Source organism: Oncorhynchus mykiss, chromosome 15, assembly GCF_013265735.2.
Source record: "Oncorhynchus mykiss isolate Arlee chromosome 15, USDA_OmykA_1.1, whole genome shotgun sequence".
Classification (NCBI taxonomy): Eukaryota; Metazoa; Chordata; class Actinopteri; order Salmoniformes; family Salmonidae; genus Oncorhynchus; species Oncorhynchus mykiss.
The window spans coordinates 56567537-56589830 of NC_048579.1; the positions used below are offsets into that span (position 1 = coordinate 56567537).

The following is a 22294-nucleotide window of genomic DNA, read 5'->3' on the forward strand; positions in this document are numbered from 1 at the left end:
AGTAGGTGTGTGAGTGTGTGTGAGAGAGTAGGTGTGTGTGAGTGAGAGAGTAGGTGTGTGTGTGTGAGTGAGAGAGTAGGTGTGTGTGTGTGAGTGAGAGAGTAGGTGTGTGTGAGTGAGAGAGTAGGTGTGTGTGAGTGAGTGAGTAGGTGTGTGTGAGTGAGTGAGTGAGTAGGTGTGTGTGAGTGAGTGAGTGAGTAGGTGTGTGTGAGTGAGTGAGTGAGTGAGTAGGTGTGTGTGAGTGAGTGAGAGAGTAGGTGTGTGTGTGTAAGTGAGATATTAGGTGTGTGTGAGTAGGTGAGAGAGTGTGTGTGTGAGTGAGAGTAGGTCTGTGTGTGTGTGTGTGTGTGTGTGTGTGTGAGAGTAGGTGTGTGTGAGAGTAGGTGTGTGTGTGTGTGTGTGTGTGTGTGTGTGAGAGAGTAGGTTTGTGTGAGTGAGTGAGAGAGTAGGTGTGTGTGTGAGTGAGTGAGAGAGTAGGTAGGTGTGTGAGTGAGAGAGTAGGTGTGAGTGAGAGAGTAGGTGTGTGTGAGAGAGTAGGTGTGTGTGTGAGTGAGTGAGAGAGTAGGTAGGTGTTTGAGTGAGAGAGTAGGTGTGTGTGTGAGTGAGAGAGTAGGTGTGTGTGTGAGTGAGAGAGTAGGTGTGTGTGTGAGAGAGAGAGTAGGTGTGTGTGTTAGTGAGAGAGTAGGTGTGTGTGTTAGTGAGAGAGTAGGTGTGTGTGTGAGTGAGAGAGTAGGTAGGTGTTTGAGTGAGAGAGTAGGTGTGTGTGTGAGTGAGAGAGTAGGTGTGTGTGTGAGTGAGTGAGTAGGTGTGTGTGAGTGAGTGAGTAGGTGTGTGTGTGTGAGTGAGAGTGTAGGTGTCAGTGTGTGAGTGAGAGAGTAGGTGTCAGTGTGTGAGTGAGAGAGTAGGTGTCAGTGTGTGAGTGAGAGAGTAGGTGTCAGTGTGTGAGTGAGAGAGTAGGTGAATGAGTGAGAGAGTAGGTGTGTGAGTGAGAGAGTAGGTGTGTGAGTGAGAGAGTAGGTGAGAGAATAGGTAGGTGTGAGTGAGTGAGTGAGTGAGAGAGAGAGTAGGTGTGTGTGTGAGTGAGTGTGTGTGTGTGTGTGAGAAAGAGTAGGTATGTGTGTTTGAGTGAGTGAGTGAGAGTAGGTAGGTGTGTGTGTGTGTGTGTGTGTGTGTGAGAGAGTAGGTGTGTGTGTGAGTGAGAGAGTAGGTGTGTGTGTGTGAGTGAGAGAGTAGGTGTGTGTGAGAGAGTAGGTGTGTGTGAGAGTAGGTGTGTGTGAGTGAGAGAGTAGGTGAATGAGTGAGAGAGTAGGTGTGTGAGTGAGAGAGTAGGTGTGTGAGTGAGAGAGTAGGTGAGAGAATAGGTAGGTGTGAGTGAGTGAGTGAGTGAGAGAGAGAGTAGGTGTGTGTGTGAGTGAGTGTGTGTGTGTGTGTGAGAAAGAGTAGGTATGTGTGTTTGAGTGAGTGAGTGAGAGTAGGTAGGTGTGTGTGTGTGTGTGTGTGTGTGTGAGAGAGTAGGTGTGTGTGTGAGTGAGAGAGTAGGTGTGTGTGTGTGAGTGAGAGAGTAGGTGTGTGTGAGAGAGTAGGTGTGTGTGAGAGTAGGTGTGTGTGAGTGAGAGAGTTGGTGTGAGTGAGTGAGAGAGTAGGTGTGTGTGTGTGTGAGAGTAGGTGTGAGTGAGAGAGTAGGTGTGTGTGTGTGTGTGTGTATGTGTGAGTGAGTGTGTGTGAGAGAGAGTAGGTGTGTGTGTGTGAGTGAGTGAGAGTAGGTGTGTGTGTGTGTGTGAGAGATAGTAGGTGTGTGTGTGTGAGTGAGAGAGTAGGTGTGTAGGTGTGTGTGTGTGAGTGAGAGAGTAGGTGTGTAGGTGTGTGTGTGAGAGAGTAGGTGTGAGTGAGAGAGTAGGTGTGAGAGAGAGTAGGTGTGAGTGAGAGAGAGTAGGTGTGAGTGAGAGAGAGTAGGTGTGTGTGTGAGAGAGAGTAGGTGTGTGTGTGAGAGAGTGTAGGTGTGTGTGAGAGAGTAGGTGTGTGTGTGTGTGAGTGAGAGAGTAGGTGTGTGTATTTGTGTGTGAGTGAGAGAGTAGGTGTGAGTGAGAGAGAGTGTGTGTGTGTGTGAGAGAGAGTAGGTGTGTGTGTGTGTGTGTTTGAGTGTTTGAGTGAGTGAGAGAGTAGGTGTGTGTATTTGTGTGTGAGTGAGAGAGTAGGTGTGAGTGAGAGAGAGTGTGTGTGTGTGTGAGAGAGAGTAGGTGTGTGTGTGTGTTTGAGTGTGTGAGTGAATGAGAGAGTAGGTGTGTTTGTGTGTGAGTGAGTAGGTGTGTGTGTGTGAGTGAGAGTAGGTGTGTGTGTGTGTGTGTGTGTGAGTGAGAGTAGGTGTGAGTGAGAGAGTAGGTGTGAGTAGGTGTGTGAGTGAGTGAGAGAGAGAGAGAGTAGGTGTGTGTGTGTGTGTGAGTAAGTGAGAGAGTAGGTGTGAGTGAGAGAGTAGGTGTGAGTAGGTGTGTGAGTGAGTGAGTAGGTGTGTGTGAGTGAGTGAGAGAGTAGGTGTGTGTGTGTGTGTAAGTGAGATATTAGGTGTGTGTGAGTCAGAGTAGGTGTGTGAGTCAGAGTAGGTGTGTGTGTGTGAGTCAGAGTAGGTGTGTGTGTGTGTGTGTGAGAGAGTGTGTGTGAGTGAGAGTAGGTCTGTGTGTGTGTGTGTGAGAGTAGGTGTGTGTGAGAGTAGGTGTGTGTGTGTGTGTGTGTGTGTGTGTGAGAGAGTAGGTTTGTGTGAGTGAGTGAGAGAGTAGGTGTGTGTGAGAGAGTAGGTGAGTGAGTGAGTAGGTGAGTGTGTGTCTGTAAGTGAGTGAGTAGGTGAGTGTGTGTCTGAATGAGTGAGTAGGTGAGTGTGTGAGCGTGTTTGGCAGCCTCTGTTGCATGGATGCTGCTTTGGCAGTACTTGATGCTATCATTTCTGCCAGGGCTCCTCTGTCCTTGGAGAAGGAAGAGAGGTCCATCCACTCATCAGTACACCCCTGCCCCTAGCCCATCTCCCTCACTCTGCCTTGGGACAATGTTCCTTTATGCCTGACCTTCTCAGCTTTGGACAGAGATACTACTAACCCCATAATAATACAGAGTTTTAATAGTGCTTTGAGGTCACTCTGCCTCCTCAATCTTCCTGTAACATTACTGTTGATTGGCTGTCTTTCCGCTGGCTGCTCAGTAATGCTGCTGTTGATTAGCTGGCTGTAGACCTGGGTCAGAGCAGAGGTGAACATATGGTCTGGTGTCCCTTATCCCAGTTCACCGCCTTAAAGCTAAGACTCTCAGCCCACACACTCAGGCCTGAGCCCAATCTATTAACCCATTGTTTTCCTTAGTCAGGTCTTTGCTGACTGAACCACAACAGGTGTATGCAGCATGTCTGGCTGACTAGATATAGCTACAGTAGGTGGGGCTATTTAGATGTGAGTCAACCAGGGTAGAGGATTGGAATCCACCTGTAGTCTCATGTACAGCACAATTGTAGGAATGTCTCTCTCTCATCGTTTAACACCCTCCTGAGGATATATACAGTAGCAGTCAAACGTTTGGACACAGATACTAATTCAAGGGTTTTTATTTATTTGTACTATTTTCTACATTGTAGAATAATAGTGAAGACATCAAAACTATGAAATAACACATGGAATCATGTACAGTCGTGGCCAAAAGTTTGAGAATGACACAAATATAAATTTCCACAAAGTTTGCTGCTTCAGTGTCTTTAGATATTTTTGTCAGATGTTACTACGGAACACTGAAGTATAATTACACGCATTTCATAAGTGTCAAAGGCTTTTATTGACAATTACATGAAGTTGATGCAAAGAGACAATATTTGCAGTGTTGACCCTTCTTTTTCAAGACCTCTGCAATCTGCCCTGGCATGCTGTCAATTAACTTCAGGGCCACATGACTGATGGCAGCCCATTCTTGCATAATCAATGCTTGGAGTTTGTCAGAATTTGTGGGTTTTTGTTTGTCCACCCGCCTCTTGAGGATTGACCACAAATTCTCAATGGGATTAAGGTCTGGGGAGTTTCCTGGCCATGGACCCAAAATATTGATGTTTTGCTCCCCGGGCCACTTAGTTATCACTTTTGCCTTATGGCAAGGTGCTCCATCATGCTGGAAAATGCATTGTTCTTCACCTGGATGGTTGGGAGAAGTTTCTCTCTGAGGATGTGTTGGTACCATTTTTTTATTCATGGCTGTGTACTTAGGCAAAATTGTGAGTGAGCCCAGTCCCTTGACTGAGAAGCAACCCCACACATGAATGGCCTCAGGATGCTTTACTGTTGGCATTACACAAGACTGATGGTAGCGCTCACCTTGTCTTCTCCGGACAAGCTTTTTTCCGGACGCCCCAAACAATCGGAAAGGGGATTCATCAGAGAAAATGACTTTACCACAGTCCTCAGCAGTCCAATCCCTGTACCTTTTGCAGAATATCAGTCTGTCCCTGATGTTTTTCCTGGAGAGAAGTGACTTCTTTGCTGCCCTTCTTGTCACCAGGCCATCCTCCAAAAGTCTTTGCCTCACTGTGCGTGCAGATGCACTCTCACCTGCCTGCTGCCATTCCTGAGCAAGCTCTGTACTGGTGGTGCCCCGGTACCTCAGCTGAATCAACTTTAGGAGACGGTCCTGGCGCTTGCTGGACTTTCTTGGGCACCCTGAAGCCTTCTTCACAAGAATTGAACCGCTCTCCTTGAAGTTTTTGATGATCCGATAACTGGTTGATTTAGGTGCAATCTTACTGCCAGCCCTTTTTGTGTAAAGCAATGATGATGGTATGTGTTTCCTTGCAGGTAACCTTGGTTGACAGAGGAAGAACAATGATTCCAAGCACCACCCTCCATGTTTTTTAGGGATTCAGTTAATTTGCATGGCAAAGGACATTGCAATTAATTGCAATTCATCTGATCACTCTTCATAACATTCTGGAGTATATGCAAATTGCCATCATACAAACTGAGGCAGCAGACTTTGTGAAAATTAATATTTGTGTCATTCTCACAACTTTTGGCCAAGACGGTAGTCACCAAAAAAGTGTTAAACCAATCAAAATATATTTTATATTTCAAATTCTTCAAAGTAGGAGCCCTTTGCCTTGATGACAGCTGCACACTCTTGGCATGTGTGTTATTTCATAGTTTTGATGTCTTCACTACTATTATACAATGTAAAAAAATTAAGACCCTTGAATGAGTAGGTGTGTCCAGACTTTTGACTGGTACTGTGTGTGTGTGTGTGTACACACACACACACACACACACACTAGAGGTCGACCGATTAATCGGAATGGCCGATTAATTAGGGCTGATTTCAAGTTTTCATAACAATTGGAAATCGGTATTTTTGGACACCGATTTGGCAGATTTTAATTTATTATTATTATTTTTACACCTTTAAATTTAATTTTTATTTAACTAGGCAAGTCAGTTAAGAACAATCTTATTTTCAATGACGGCCTAGGAACGGTGGGTTAACTGCCTCATTCAGGGGCAGAATGACAGATTTTCACCTTGTCAGCTCGGGGGATTCAATCTTGCAACCTTACAGTTAACTAGTCCAACGCTCTAACCACCTGCCTCTCATTGCACTCCACGAGAAGACTGCCTGTTACGCGAATGCAGTAGAAGCCAAGGTAAGTTGCTAGCTAGCATTAAACTTATCTTATAAAAAAACAATCATAATCACTAGTTAACTACACATGGTGGATGATATTACAAGTTTATCTAGCGTGTCCTAATCGATGCGGTGCGTATCGTTGCTCCAATGTGTACCTAACCATGAACATCAATAACTTTCTTAAAATCAATACACAGAAGTACATATTTTTAAACCTGCATATTTAGCTAAAATAAATCCAGGTTAGCAGGCAATATTAACCAGGTGAAATTGTGTCACTTATCTTGCGTTCATTGCACGCAACAGTTTGGGCCGCCTAATTTGCCAGAATTTTATGTAATTATGATATAACATTGAAGGTTGTGCAATGTATCAGAAATATTTAGACTTATGGATGCCACCCCTTAGACAAAATACGGAACGGTTCCGTATTTCACTGAAAGAATAAACGTCTTGTTTTCGAGTTGATAGTTTCCGGATTCGACCATATTAATGACCTAAGGCTCGTATTTCTGTGTGTTATTATGTTATAATTAAGTCTATGATTTGATAGAGCAGTCTGACTGAGCGGTGGAAGGCAGAAGCAGGCGTGTAAACATTCATTCAAACAGCACTTTCGTGCGTTTTGCCAGCAGCTCTTTGTTGTGCATCAAGCATTGCGCTGTTTATGACTTCAAGTCTATCAACTCCCGAGATGAGGCTGGTGTAACCGATGTGAAATGGCTAGCTAGTGAGTGTGGTGCACGCTAATAGCGTTTCAAACGTCATTTGCTCTGAGACTTGGAGTGGTTGTTCCCCTTGCTCAGCAGGGGCCGCGGATTTTGTGGAGCGATGGGTAACGCCCAAGGAGGAGCGAGGAGAGGGACGGAAGCTATACTGTTACACTGGCAATACTAAAGTGCCTATAAGAACATCCAATAGTCAAAAGTTAATGAAATACAAATGGTTTAGAGGGAAATATTCCTATAATTCCTATAATAACTACAACCTAAAACTTCTTACCTGGGAATATTGAAGTCTCATGTTAAAAGGAACCACCAGCTTTCATATGTTCTCATGTTCTGAGCAAGGAACTTAAACGTTAGCTTTCTTACATGGCACATATTGCACATTTACTTTCTTCTCCAACACTTTGTTTTTGCATTATTTAAACCAAATTGAACATGTTTCATTATTTATTTGAGGCTAAATAGATTTTATTGATGTATTATATTAAGTTAAAATAAGTGTTCATTCAGTATTGTTGTAATTGTTATTATTACAAATGAATGTAAAAAAATCGACCGATTAATCGGTATCGGCTTTTTTTGGTCCTCCAATTATCCAAAATCATAATCGGTCGACCTCTTAACACTCACACACAGTTGAAGTTGGAAGTTTATATACACCTTAGCCAAATACATTTATACTCCGTTTTCACAATTCCTGACATTTAATCCCAGTAAAAATTCCCTGTCTGAGGTCATTTAGGATCACCACTTTATTTTAAGAATGTGAAATGTCAGAATAATAGTAGAGAGAATTATTTATTTCAGCTTTTATTTCTTTCATAACATTCCCAGTGGGTCAGAAGTTTACATGCACTCAATTAGTATTTGGTAGCATTGCCTTTAAATTGTTTAACACACACACACTTTTGGCCCATTCATCCTGACAGAGCTGGTGTAACTGAGTCAAGTTTGTAGGTCTCCTTGCTCTCACACGCTTTTTCAGTTCTGCCAACAAATTTTCTATAGGATTGAGGTCAGGGCTTTGTGATGGCCACTCCAACACCTTGACTTTGTTGTCATTAAGCCATTTTGCCACAACTTGGGAAGTCTATAAGTCAATGCTCTGCCTTATCTCAGCTCACTGGTCACTATAACAACACCCACCCGTAGCACGCGCTCCAGCAGGTATATCTCACTGGTCATCCCCAAAGCCAACACCTCATTTGGCCGCCTTTCCTTCCAGTTCTCTGCTGCCAGTGACTGGAACTAATTGCAAAAATCGCTGAAGCTGGAGACTTACATTTCCCTCAGTAACTTTAAACATCAGCTATCTGAGCAGCTAACTGATTGCTGCAGCTGTACATAGTCCATCTGTAAATAGCCCACCCAATCTACCTACCTCATCCCCATATTGTTTTTATTTACTTTGCTGCTCTTTTGCACACCAGTATCACTACTTACACGCCATCATCTGCTCATCGTCATCTGCTCATTCATCACTCCAGTGTTAATCTGCTAAATTGTAATTACTTTGCTTCTATGGTCTATTTATTGCCTTACCACCTCACACCATTTGCACACACTGTATATAGACTTTTTTTTTTCTCTATTGTGTTATTGACTGTACGCTTGTTTATTCCATGTGTAACTCTGTGTGTTGTTGTTTCTGTCACACTGCTTTGCTTTATCTTGGTCAGGTTGCAGTTGTAAATGAGAACTTGTTCCAAACTAGCTTACCTGGTTAAATAAAGGTTAAATAAAAAATAAAAGTATGCTTGGGGTCATTGTCCATTTGGAAGACCCATTTGCGACCAAGCTTTAACTTCCTGACTGATGTCTTGAGATGTTGCTTCAATATATCCACATAACCTTCCTTCCACATGAAACCATCTATTTTGTGAAGTGCACCAGTCCCTCCTGCAGCGAAGCACCCCACAACATGATGCTGCCACCCCATGCTTCACGTTGGGATGGTGTTCCTCAGCTTGTAAGCCTCCCCCTTTTTCCTCCAAACATAACGATGGTCATCATGGCCAAACAGTTCTATTTATGTTTCATCAGACCAGAGGACATTTCTCCAAAAAGTACCATCTTTGTCCCCATGTCCACTTGCAAACCGTAGTCTGGCTTTTTTATGGCGGTTTTTGAGCAGTGGCTTCTTCCTTGGTGATATAGGACTTTGCTGATATAGGACTCGTTTTACTGTGGATATAGATACTTTTGTACCTGTTTCCTCCATCTTCACAAGGTCCGTTGCCTTTGTTCTGGGATTGATTTGCACTTTTCGCACCAAAGTACGTTCATCTCTAGGAGACAGAATGTGTCTCCTTCCAGAGCGGTATGACGGCTGCGTGGTCCCATGGTGTTTACACTTGCTTACTATTGTTTGTACAGATGAACGTGGTAACTTCAGGCGTTTGGAAATTACTCCCAAGGATGAACCAGACTTGTGGAGGTCGACACATTTATTTTCTGAGGTCTTGGCTGATTTATTTGGATTTTCCCATGATGCCAAGCAAAGAGGCACTGAGTTTGAAGGTAGGCCTTGAACTACATCCACAGGTACACCTCCAATTGACTCAAATGTTGTCAATTAGCCTATCAGAAGCTTCTAAAGCCGTGACATAATTTTCTGTTTAAAGGCACAGTCAACTTAATGTATGTTATCTTCTGACCCACTGGAATTGTGAAAAGTGAAATAATCTGTCTGTAAACAATTGTTGGAAAAATTACTTGTGTCATGCACAAAGTAGATGTCCTAATCGACTTGCCAAAACTATAGTTTGTTTACAAGAAATTTGTGGAGTGCTTGAAAATCGAGTTTCGACCAGTACAAACACATTAACCAATCGTCCAATGCATTGCAGGAGCATTTTTAGCTACTGCTAATTTTCAACACCATCCCCATGGGCTCTAAAAAGAAATCAAATAAGAATCCATTCAAAATCACATCAGTATGTTATCACAATTACATACACAAAGAAAAATGTAATTATATAATTAGATGTGCAAATAAAATCTCATTCATATACAGAGTACAAAACATTAGGAACACCTCTTTCCATGACAGACCAGGGATGGGCATCTTTGAGACCAATTCTACTCATTTTGACAACTTTCGAGCCCATATTAGGAAGGTATTCTTAATGTTCTGTACACTGTGTATACCCCTAATATTTACAACATGGATTCATGAAACACAGTTGTAAGTATTGGCATTTTTGGATTGACACATGAAATTAGTTCGGTGCTTGTTCGTCTTCTGTTAATTAAAGCTGGAATCCTTAATTGGTGGAATTACAACAATGGGGAAATTACTGCAAACAACAAACCGTTTTTTTCCCTTCTGACAAAATTGCACACACATTAGGACAGCACAATATGCATTGCAATTTATTTAACCACGCTACTGAATTCTCCTCTGTTTTCATCAACAAAACGATGACTAAGGCGCGCTGGGGGCGAACAGTGGAGTTGTTTCCCCCGATGGTGATTCCATCTTTAAGTGTTTTTCTGACCTGTGCTCGACCAATAGCAGAGGTCTCTAGGAAGAATCAGATCCTCTGTGGCTTCTGCCCTGTTGTGTCATGGCAACATGAGCCAGTTAATTGACCCCTCCCTCCCACTGCTTGGCTTGCATCTGCAGCACTATCCAATCACCTGTTATTACCCCACCACAGAGGAACACCACTGTCATCAGACAGGTTTAGTTTGGTGGGCCGGTGGCTGGGCCTTATGGGTGCACACACACACACACACAGGCCTGGTCACACACACACACACAGGCCTGGTCACTCTCACCGCACCCTGTCTTACTAACTCAATGATGACACTAATGATCATGCCAACTGTCGTCTCTAATCCTCTTCATTGGTGTGTGTGTGTGTGTGTACCCTGCACGTACTGTGTGTTTGTGTCATGGAGCACGTCACTCCAGGGGTGTATGGCAGTGAGGTGGACAGGACATAGGATAGATTGTACCCATCGTGGAGTCAGTGACTCAGGCCTAATGTGATTCCTCCATATGAAAGACATCATGATATTTCTGAACGTTATAATGATTTGTCTTCTTGACAGTGTGTTGCCTCTAAAAACCTTACACATTTGTCCCTAAAACATTAAAATTGTGTCTGAGAATCTACTTAGTTTGGTTTTGGTCTCCGCTCATTTGAATGACTCCTCTCCTTCTGCAGGTCATGAGTGCCTCTAGGAGGGCACCTGTGGAGAACGACCGCACCTGTCCAAAACCCCGCCTGGGCCCTGCCCTGTTCCCCGCCCCCGGCCTCCACTATGAGTAAGTACCTATAACCCCTCACCATGCCCCTCAACAACACAGCCAGGGCTATCATAGGTCACTACCCTTCTCACACCATCTAGCCGGCCTGAACCGTACTGTGCCGGCCTGCACGGTTTAACACTGCTCAGTTCAGCTCACTAGTGGGAAAAGTCCTTTTTATTGTTGGTAGCTATTTGATGTACCCGTCTGGGTAGAAGCTGGAGAAAAGAGAAGAGGCTCCTTGCTATGCTTCTGTGATCCACAGCGCTCCACTACATGTGGCCTATGGATGCTTCATGTGGAGAGGTGTTAGATGGGCTCAGTCTGTCTGCACCTCCTGCTCCCTGTGGCTGAACCATATGGCAGAGAGGAGAGAGTGCTGCGTCCTTGACTCGCCAAGGCAATCACCCATCAATCAGCCCCGCAATGCATGATGGGAAGGGGCATGGGGTGTAGCAGGATGCACACTCCATCGTGTGTGTACAGCTGTGCCTGGGCCATCTTTGTCCATGGTGTTGAATCTGACTGTGTCTAATGGGACATGCTGCATTCTCTGGAAAAGTGAGCTGTGAATCACACCATGTCTGAGCTTCTGCTCAGTTCTATGTTAAGATATTGCACTTGGAATGTGTCTTGGCTCAGAATACATGGGCAAGAATTAAGTGTGTTCTGCTGAGTGTGAATTAAGTTAGCGGTATCAATGGAATGAAAAGGTGCGTCCACGTAGGACGAAAACGTTGTTTGTCCAACGTTATCTGGCTGTTATCTGGATATCTTCTTTCAAAGGGGACTTTTCCCACAGCTCTTTATCAAGTCGAATTCCAGATTCAACAAAGCAAAAAATATTTAACAGCATTTCAGATAGAATGTATTGCATAGAGCTGGCCTGATTGTCCACTATGTCCACATTCTACTATAATAGACATGTCTGTTCCATACAGTTGATTTCTATCTGCAGTGCTCTGCGTAGGCTAGGTCTCTGGCTGGTGCTGAAGGGTTGCTCGTCGGTTACCGGGGCAACCCTGTGCATGTGTGGTGTTTTACTGTAAGGTGATTGGATCAGCCAGATGCTGTGGAGGGGAGTCCTGAGAGAGGGAACTCGACTACTGCCTTTTCCTCTGCACGCTCCAACGCTCATACACATGCAGGGGAAGCGAGGGACAGCGTGCTCGTGGTCTGTGCTCATGGTCCACAAGGTGTCTGATTGTGAGTGATGGATGAAAATATAGTTGTTAGTGACAGATGAGAGACACCTGCCAGGAACGTGGTGCCAAGCAGGTATTTATAGCTTACTACCTCTGTGCTCTCACACTGCAGAGCTGGGCTAGGAGGGTTAGGAGAGAACTGGGTGGGCAACCACTCTTGGACCACACCTGGTGATTCCTCATGAAAGGATGGTTGACATTAGTATATTAAATCAGAATTGAAGTTGCCCTGGCCTCCATTAAGACGCCATAGTGTTTCATCTGTAGGTGCTACAAAGTAAACGTTGGTGTCATATGAAGCTCTCCAGCTTGCTCTGTGACACCAGTACTATTTTGATTTCAATAACACATTTCTTACATTTGACTATTGAAAAATATGAACATGATTATAGAAAAGATACGTGTTTTGATTAGCCACATTTTTCTTTCTATTGTTTTACATAATATATTCTACAGGCGTATCAAAGTTCCCGAGTGTGTATCAGAAAAGTGTGTGTGTGTGTGTGTGTCTGTCTCTATGTTCTGTGCTCAGGCCCTGCGTAGCCTATCACTTTTCCTGCTCTGATAAATGCTGCAAGGCCTTCCCAGCTTTGATCCCTCACTTCAGTCAGAACACAAATAGCACAGCTACAGAGTCGGTCAGGCTGCACCAAAACAACAAGCACTAACAACCCAAACCACTAACATAACACTCTGCTGTAACCCCATGGGAGAAGCTGATAGTTCAAGTGTTGTACTCCGGGACCCCCAATCTGCTTTCTCGGCAGACGATGTGCTTTCTCTGCAGGCGATGTGCTTTCTCTGCAGGCGATGTGCTTTCTCTGCAGGCGATGTGCTTTCTCGGCAGGCGATGTGCTTTCTCGGCAGGCGATGTGCTTTCTCGGCAGACGATGTGCTTTCTCGGCAGACGATGTGCTTTCTCTGCAGGCGATGTGCTTTCTCTGCAGGCGATGTGCTTTCTCTGCAGGCGATGTGCTTTCTCGGCAGGCGATGTGCTTTCTCTGCAGGCGATGTGCTTTCTCTGCAGGCGATGTGCTTTCTCTGCAGGCGATGTGCTTTCTCTGCAGGCGATGTGCTTTCTCTGCAGGCGATGTGCTTTCTCTGCAGGCGATGTGCTTTCTCTGCAGGCGATGTGCTTTCTCTGCAGGCGATGTGCTTTCTCGGCAGGCGATGTGCTTTCTCGGCAGGCGATGTGCTTTCTCGGCAGGCGATGTGCTTTCTCTGCAGGCGATGTGCTTTCTCTGCAGGCGATGTGCTTTCTTTGCAGGCGATGTGCTTTCTTTGCAGGCGATGTGCTTTGGGATAAAACGGCTTTGTTTTATCCCTTTTTATTATGTATCTGTCCCTCTGGTAAATTCAATCAGTGACTGTGCTCTCGTTGATATCCCTAGTTAATTACCCTAATTAGCCTCCACCCGCCCGTTAGCCTGTAGGATGGGGAGATGAGGGGGGGTTTGCTCTCTCTAACGAGTCTGTTAATGAGCGACGGGCGATGGAGGATGACTCGTTCTGGATGGAGTCATTTCCTGTGCATTTGGAAAGGAAGAGTGGAGAAGACCGAGGGAGAGGACCGAGGGAGAGGACCGAGGTTGCCTCTGCATCTCACAAAGTTTTGACAGATACAAGATGTTGGCTTTTGTAAAGTGCTTTGAGCAATTGGTTTAAAAAAAAACCTGCTTTCTGTTTTAATGTGAAACATGCGTACTCACAGTGAAGGGTAGCTCTGTCTTAGCCTTGAAATGGCTGGACTGTGAATGCTTATACACAGGCCCTTTGGTTAGTGGAGAGGTCTTTCAGTAGTGTAGATATCAAAGGAACCAGAGTTCTCTCTCCACCCCCCTCTCCCTACTGACCAGCCAGGTAGAGATGAAAGGGGGAGTGATGTATGTTAGCTCTCTCTCTCTCCACCCCCCTCTCCCTACTGACCAGCCGTGTTTGATAAACAATCCAGACACTTCACATGTCTGGGTTATGGAGGTAGAGATGAAAGGGGGAGTGATGAATGTTACCAGATGTCTAGCTATCACCAGCCACCCCCCTCTCTCTGTCTCTGCCCCCCCTCTCTCTCTGCCCTCCCTTTCTGTCTCTGCCCCCTCTCTCTCTCTCTCTCTTTCTTTCTCTCTGCTCTCTCTGCCCCCCTCTCTCTGTGTCTCTGCCCTCTCTCCCTCTCTCTCTGCCCTCTCTCTCTCTCTGCCCTCTCTCTCTCTCTGCCCTCTCTCGCTCTCTGCTCTCTCTCTCTGCCCTCTCTCGCTCTCTGCTCTCTCTGCTCTCTCTCTCTGCTCTCTCTGCTCTCTCTGCTCTCTCTGCTCTCTCTGCCCTCTCTCTCTCTGCCCTCTCTCTCTCTGCCCTCTCTCTCTCTGCCCTCTCTCTCTCTGCCCTCTCTCTCTCTGCCCTCTCTCTCTCTGCCCTCTCTCTCTCTCTGCCCTCTCTCTCTCTCTGCCCTCTCTCTCTCTGCCCTCTCTTTCTCTCTGCCCTCTCTTTCTCTCTGCCCTCTCTTTCTCTCTGCCCTCTTTCTCTCTGCCCTCTCTTTCTCTCTGCCCTCTTTCTCTCTCTGCCCCCCCTCTCTCTCTCTGCCCTCTCTCTCTCTCTCTGCCCTCTCTCTCTCTCTCTGCCCTCTCTCTCTCTCTCTCTGCCCTCTCTCTCTCTCTCTCTGCCCTCTCTTTCTCTCTGCCCTCTCTCTCTCTTCTCTTTCTCTCTGCCTTCTCTCTCTCTGCTCTCTCGGCTCTCTCTGCTCTCCTCTCTCTGCTCTCTCTGCCCTCTCTCTGCTCTCTCTGCTCTCTCTGCTCGCTCTCTCTGCTCTCTGCTCTCTCTCTCTGCCCTCTCTCTCTCTGCCCTCTCTCTCTCTGCCCTCTCTCTCTCTGCCCTCTCTTTCTCTCTGCCCTCTCTTTCTCTCTGCCCTCTCTTTCTCTCTGCCCTCTCTTTCTCTCTGCCCTCTCTTTCTCTCTGCCCTCTCTTTCTCTCTGCCCTCTCTTTGCTCTCCTCTCTCTCTCTCTGCTCTCTCTCTGCTCTCCTCTCTCTCTCTCTGCCTCTCTCTCTCTCTACTCTCTCTCTCTCTGCTCTCTCAATTCAATTCAATTCAAGGGGCTTTATTGGCATGGGAAACATGTGTTAACATTGCCAAAGCAAGTGAGGTAGATAATAAACAAAAGTGAAATAAACAATAAAAATTAACAGTAAACAGTAACAATGTACAAATGGTTAAAGAACACAAGGGAAAATAAATAAGCATAAATATGGGTTGTATTTACAATGGTGTTTGTTCTTCACTGGTTGCCCTTTTCTTGTGGCAACAGGTCACATTATCTCCTAGTATTGCTCTCTTGCTCTCTCTCTGCTCTCTTCTCTCTCTGCTGTCTCTCTCTCTCTCTATCTCTGTCTCTGCCCCCTCTGTCTCTGAACTGAGAACTGATCTGATGTAATTCGGTAGCTAGCGTGCTGTTGGGTCCACAGTGGCTAGGCGTGGTGCAGACCAGGGTCATTATCTCCTCTAAAGCCTCATCTGGTCTCCATCTGCTGGGCACTGAGACAGCACCGCTAGCCTAGTATGCTGGCTACCACTGCTCTCTGACAGCCGGCTGACAGCCTGATAGCATGTTCTCCATGACAACAGGGCTAGTGTTAACAGGCTACTGGAACACACTTTGACTGAATAAAAATGTTCTGAATGCAAATCCAGGCCCCAGAACTCTAACCGACTAATACTTGTCCCTGGTTAAATCCAGGCCCCAGAACTCTAACCGACTAATACTTGTCCCTGGTTAAATCCAGGCCCCAGAACTCTAACCGACTAATACTTGTCCCTGGTTAAATCCAGGCCCCAGAACTCTAACCGACTAATACTTGTCCCTGGTTAAATCCAGGCCCCAGAACTCTAACCGACTAATACTTGTCCCTGGTTAAATCCAGGCCCCAGAACTCTAACCGACTAATACTTGTCCCTGGTTAAATCCAGGCCCCAGAACTCTAACCGGCTAATACTTGTCCCTGGTTAAATCCAGGCCCCAGAACTCTAACCGGCTAATACTTGTCCCTGGTTAAATGCAGTTGGCCTCCAATCCATTAACTTGGCCCAGTCTAGGGCTATACAATCTAACATGGGAAATATCGGCACTGATAAAGTGTCCATCTTCTCTGATAAAGGGTCAATTCTCTGTCTCTTGGTGTAGGGCCAGGCCTGCTATCATCCCTGTCTCTGGACAGGACAGCTCTGCTTAGCACAACGACACTCCAGCAGGCCCTCCGACTGACATAATGTCACAGGGATAATTACTGAGTGAGAAGTACTTGTCAGAGGGACAAAGCTAATTTGTGTGGTACAGGTTAGACTAGTCTATCACACACTCTATGCCCCACTTGGGCAGTGTCCTGAACAAGTTGAGAAGGTTGAGTATGGGAGAGTCCACATAGGTGTTAGTACAGTGTTTTAGCTTATTTCTACAAAATGTAAATGATTTGTCTCACGTTGAAGGTGTCACCTCTAACAGCCAGGACAGTGTGTAGTAGATATAGATGGGTTGGCTGACAACGGCATGACAACGGTGCGCACGGTTCAGTGGGGCGGAGGGCGGTGTGTTGTGGTTCTGGATGGCCAGTTGGTTAGCAACAATGACAAGCTGCCATGTGGGGAATCGTAGGTGGTGCGTTTAAGCTCGTTGTATCTTGTTCCTGATACAATGTTTTTTTGTTTAGGTGTTTTGACTGATGTCATTGTTAATATGGCTACATTTCGCTAGCTAGCTAACCATCACCTTTAACGATGTATTCGAGAGACAAGTGCTCCTGGTGCGAAATGTATTTGTTTTCAATAAACGTTGGAGATGAAATATAGTTTACAGGGTCAATAAACATTGGAGATGAAATATAGTTTACAGGGTCAATAAACAGAGATGAAATATAGTTTACAGGGTCAATAAACATTAGAGATGAAATATAGTTTACAGGGTCAATAAACATTAGAGATGAAATATAGTTTACAGGGTCAATAAACATTAGAGATGAAATATAGTTTACAGGGTCAATAAACATTAGAGATGAAATATAGTTTACAGGGTCAATAAACATTAGAGATGAAATATAGTTTACAGGGTCAATAAACATTAGAGATGAAATATAGTTTAGAGGGTCAATAAACATTAGAGATGAAATATAGTTTACAGGGTCAATAAACATTAGAGATGAAATATAGTTTAGAGGGTCAATAAACATTAGAGATGAAATATAGTTTACAGGGTCAATAAACATTAGAGATGAAATATAGTTTACAGGGTCAATAAACATTAGAGATGAAATATAGTTTACAGGGTCAATAAACATTAGAGATGAAATATAGTTTACAGGGTCAATAAACATTAGAGATGAAATATAGTTTACAAGGTCAATAAACATTGGAGATGAAATATAGTTTACAGGGTCAATAAACATTAGAGATGAAATATAGTTTACAGGGTCAATAAACATTAGAGATGAAATATAGTTTACAGGGTCAATAAACATTAGAGATGAAATATAGTTTACAGGGTCAATAAACATTAGAGATGAAATATAGTTTTACAGGGTCAATAAACATTAGAGATGAAATATAGTTTACAGGGTCAATAAACAGAGATGAAATATAGTTTGCAGGGTCAATAAACATTAGAGATTAAATATAGTTTACAGGGTCAATAAACATTAGAGATTAAATATAGTTTACAGGGTCAATAAACATTGGAGATTAAATATAGTTTACAGGGTCAATAAACATTGGAGATGAAATGTAGTTTACAGGGTCAATAAACATTAGATATGAAATATAGTTTACAGGGTCAATAAACATTAGAGATGAAATATAGTTTGCAGGGTCAATAAACATTAGAGATGAAATATAGTTTACAGGGTCAATAAACATTAGAGATTAAATATAGTTTACAGGGTCAATAAACATTAGAGATGAAATATAGTTTACAGGGTCAATAAACATTAGAGATGAAATATAGTTTACAGGGTCAATAAACATTGGAGATGAAATATAGTTTACAGGGTCAATAAACATTAGAGATGAAATATAGTTTACAGGGTCAATAAACATTAGAGATGAAATATAGTTTACAGGGTCAATAAACATTGGAGATGAAATATAGTTTAGAGGGTCAATAAACATTAGAGATGAAATATAGTTTAGAGGGTCAATAAGCATTAGAGATGAAATATAGTTTACAGGGTCAATAAACATTAGAGATGAAATATAGTTTACAGGGTCAATAAGCATTAGAGATTAAATATAGTTTAGAGGGTCAATAAGCATTAGAGATGAAATATAGTTTACAGGGTCAATAAACATTAGAGATGAAATATAGTTTACAGGGTCAATAAACGTTGGAGATGAAATATAGTTTACAGGGTCAATAAACATTAGAGATGAAATATAGTTTACAGGGTCAATAAACATTAGAGATGAAATATAGTTTACAGGGTCAATAAACATTAGAGATGAAATATAGTTTACAGGGTCAATAAACATTAGAGATGAAATATAGTTTAGAGGGTCAATAAACATTAGAGATGAAATATAGTTTACAGGGTCAATAAACATTAGAGATGAAATATAGTTTAGAGGGTCAATAAACATTAGAGATGAAATATAGTTTACAGGTTCAATAAACATTAGAGATGAAATATAGTTTACAGGGTCAATAAACATTAGAGATGAAATATAGTTTACAAGGTCAATAAACATTAGAGATGAAATATAGTTTACAGGGTCAATAAACATTAGAGATGAAATATAGTTTACAGGGTCAATAAACATTAGAGATGAAATATAGTTTACAGGGTCAATAAACATTAGAGATTAAATATAGTTTACAGGGTCAATAAACATTAGAGATGAAATATAGTTTACAGGGTCAATAAACATTGGAGATGAAATATAGTTTACAGGGTCAATAAACATTAGAGATGAAATATAGTTTACAGGGTCAATAAACATTGGAGATGAAATATAGTTTACAGGGTCAATAAACATTAGAGATTAAATATAGTTTACAGGGTCAATAAACATTAGAGATTAAATATAGTTTACAGGGTCAATAAACATTAGAGATTAAATATAGTTTACAGGGTCAATAAACATTAGAGATTAAATATAGTTTACAGGGTCAATAAACATTAGAGATTAAATATAGTTCACAGGGTCAATAAACATTAGAGATGAAATATAGTTTACAGGGTCAATAAACATTAGAGATTAAATATAGTTTACAGGGTCAATAAACATTAGAGATGAAATATAGTTTACAGGGTCAATAAACATTAGAGATGAAATATAGTTTACAGGGTCAATAAACATTAGAGATGAAATATAGTTTACAGGGTCAACGTTCTAAGCCAAACCCGTCTGATTTGCGTTGTTTTTTGTTGCTTAACAACCAACCCGTCTATAACCGGAGCAACCGGCTGCTCTGGGTTATTGCTGCTACTGTATAGAGGTACCAGCGTTGCTGTATTGCTTGTGTCCATTGCTGCAGTGCAGTATTCAACTAGTGTTTATGTTTTGGGCTTTAGCACAGTAGTGTTTATGTCCTCTCCCATATCCTCTGATCTCAGTTCCTCCCGTGGAGCCGTAGTCTCACTTCTGTTTTCACAATGGAACCAAGTCTCCCACTAGACTGACCTGGCTTCCTGTTTCTCTCTCTCTCTCGCTCTCTGCCTGTCTCTGCTTTTCTCTGTAGATGATGATGGTATGATGGCTGTTCTCCTAGGGCTGTAGTGTGTGTCGATGAGGGGAACAGGAAGGAAGCCTCCCAGGATTATCATTACATCTAGCAGTAAACACAGCAGCAGGAGGAGATGGATCCTCTGAGCTGACCTCAGGGCATCTCACCAGCAGAGCAGGGACACGGGACACAAACTCTGGGCTGGGGACACACTCTGGGCTGGGGACACACACTCGGTCACATGTGTACAGTGCACACTGACTGACACACACATACGTACAGTACACACTGACTGACACACACACACACACACGTACAGTACACACTGACTGACACACACACACGCATACATACAGTAGACACTGACTGACACACGCACATACATACAGTAGACACTGACTGACACACATACATACAGTACACACTGACTGACACACACACACACATACAGTACACACTGACTGACACACACGCATACATACAGTACACACTGACTGACACACTTGGTCACATACATACAGTACACACTGACTAACACACACGCATACATACAGTACACACTGACTGACACACTTGGTCACATACATACAGTACACACTGACTGACACACACATACATACAGTACACACTGACTAACACACACACACACATACAGTACACACTGACTGACACACACGCATACATACAGTACACACTGACTGACACACTTGGTCACATACATACAGTACACACTGACTGACACACACGCATACACACAGTACACACTGACTGACACACACGCATACATACAGTACACACTGACTGACTAATGATGATAAATACAATCCACCTGTGTGTAATCAAGTCTCCGTATAAATGCACCTGCACTGTGATAGTCTCAGAGGTCCGTTAAAAGCGCAGAGAGCATCATGAAGAACAAGGAACACACCAGGCAGGTCCGAGATACTGTTGTGAAGAAGTTTAAAGCCGGATTTGGATACAAAAAGATTTCCCAAGCTTTAAACATCCCAAGGAGCACTGTGCAAGCGATAATATTGAAATGGAAGGAGTATCAGACCACTGCAAATCTACCAAGACCTGGCCGTCCCTCTAAACTTTCAGCTCATACAAGGAGAAGACTGATCAGAGATGCAGCCAAGAGGCCCATGATCACTCTGGATGAACTGCAGAGATCTACAGCTGAGGTGGGAGACTCTGTCCATAGGACAACAATCAGTCGTATATTGCACAAATCTGGCCTTTATGGAAGAGTGGCAAGAAGAAAGCCATTTCTTAAAGATATCCATAAAAAGTGTAGTTTAAAGTTTGCCACAAGCCACCTGGGAGACACACCAAACATGTGGAAGAAGGTGCTCTGGTCAGATTAAACCAAAATTGAACTTTTTGGCAACAATGCAAAACGTTATGTTTGGCGTAAAAGCAACACAGCTGAACACACCATCCCCACTGTCAAACATGGTGGTGGCAGCATCATGGTTTGGGCCTGCTTTTCTTCAGCAGGGACAGGGAAGATGGTTAAAATTGATGGGAAGATGGATGGAGCCAAATACAGGACCATTCTGGAAGAAAACCTGATGGAGTCTGCAAAAGACCTGAGACTGGGACGGAGATTTGTCTCCCAACAAGGCAATGATCCAAAACATAAAGCAAAATCTACAATAGAATGGTTCAAAAATAAACATATCCAGGTGTTAGAATGGCCAAGTCAAAGTCCAGACCTGAATCCAATCGAGAATCTGTGGAAAGAACTGAAAACTGCTGTTCACAAATGCTCTCCATCCAACCTCACTGAGCTCGAGCTGTTTTGCAAGGAGGAATGGGAAAACATTTCAGTCTCTCGATGTGCAAAACTGATAGAGACATACCCCAAGCGACTTACAGCTGTAATCGCAGCAAAAGGTGGCGCTACAAAGTATTAACTTAAGGGGGCTGAATAATTTTGAACGCCCAATTTTTCAGTTTTTGATTTGTTAAAAAAGTTTGAAATATCCAATAAATGTCGTTCCACTTCATGATTGTGTCCCACTTGTTGTTGATTCTTCACAAAATATTACAGTTTTATATCTTTATGTTTGAAGCCTGAAATGTGGCAAAAGGTCGCAAAGTTCAAGGGGGCCGAATACTTTCGCAAGGCACTGTACATACAGTACACACTGACTGACACACGCACATACATACAGTACACACTGACTGACACACACGCACATACATACAGTACACACTGACTGACACACACACACACACATACAGTACACACTGACTGACACACATGCATACAGTACACACTGACTGACACACACGCATACATACAGTACACACTGACTGACACTTGGTCACATACATACAGTACACACTGACTGACACACGCACATACATACAGTACACACTGACTGACACACTTGGTCACATACATACAGTACACACTGACTAACACACACACACACATACAGTAGACACTGACTGACACACACACATACAGTAGACACTGACTGACACACACACACACATACAGTACACACTGACTGACACACACACACACACACACATACAGTAGACACTGACTGACACACACACACACACACATACAGTACACACTGACTGACACACACACACATACAGTAGACACTGACTGACACTTGGTCACATACATACAGTACACACTGACTGACACACTTGGTCACATACATACAGTACACACTGACTAACACACACACACACATACAGTAGACACTGACTGACACACACACAGTAGACACTGACTGACACACACAC

The 22294-nt window shown here is 43.4% G+C and overlaps 1 protein-coding gene across 1 annotated transcript in view; it reads left to right on the forward strand.

Annotated features, from left to right (window-relative positions):
• The window catches only part of LOC110490363 (USP6 N-terminal-like protein), a 91397-nt gene that overhangs the window by 7361 nt on the left and 61742 nt on the right, over window positions 1–22294 (forward strand). Inside the window, exon 2 of the mRNA XM_036944725.1 lies at window positions 10541–10641. Within this exon, the coding sequence (XP_036800620.1) occupies window positions 10638–10641 (4 nt within the window). The 5' untranslated portion in view covers window positions 10541–10637. The remainder of the gene's footprint in view (window positions 1–10540; window positions 10642–22294) is intronic.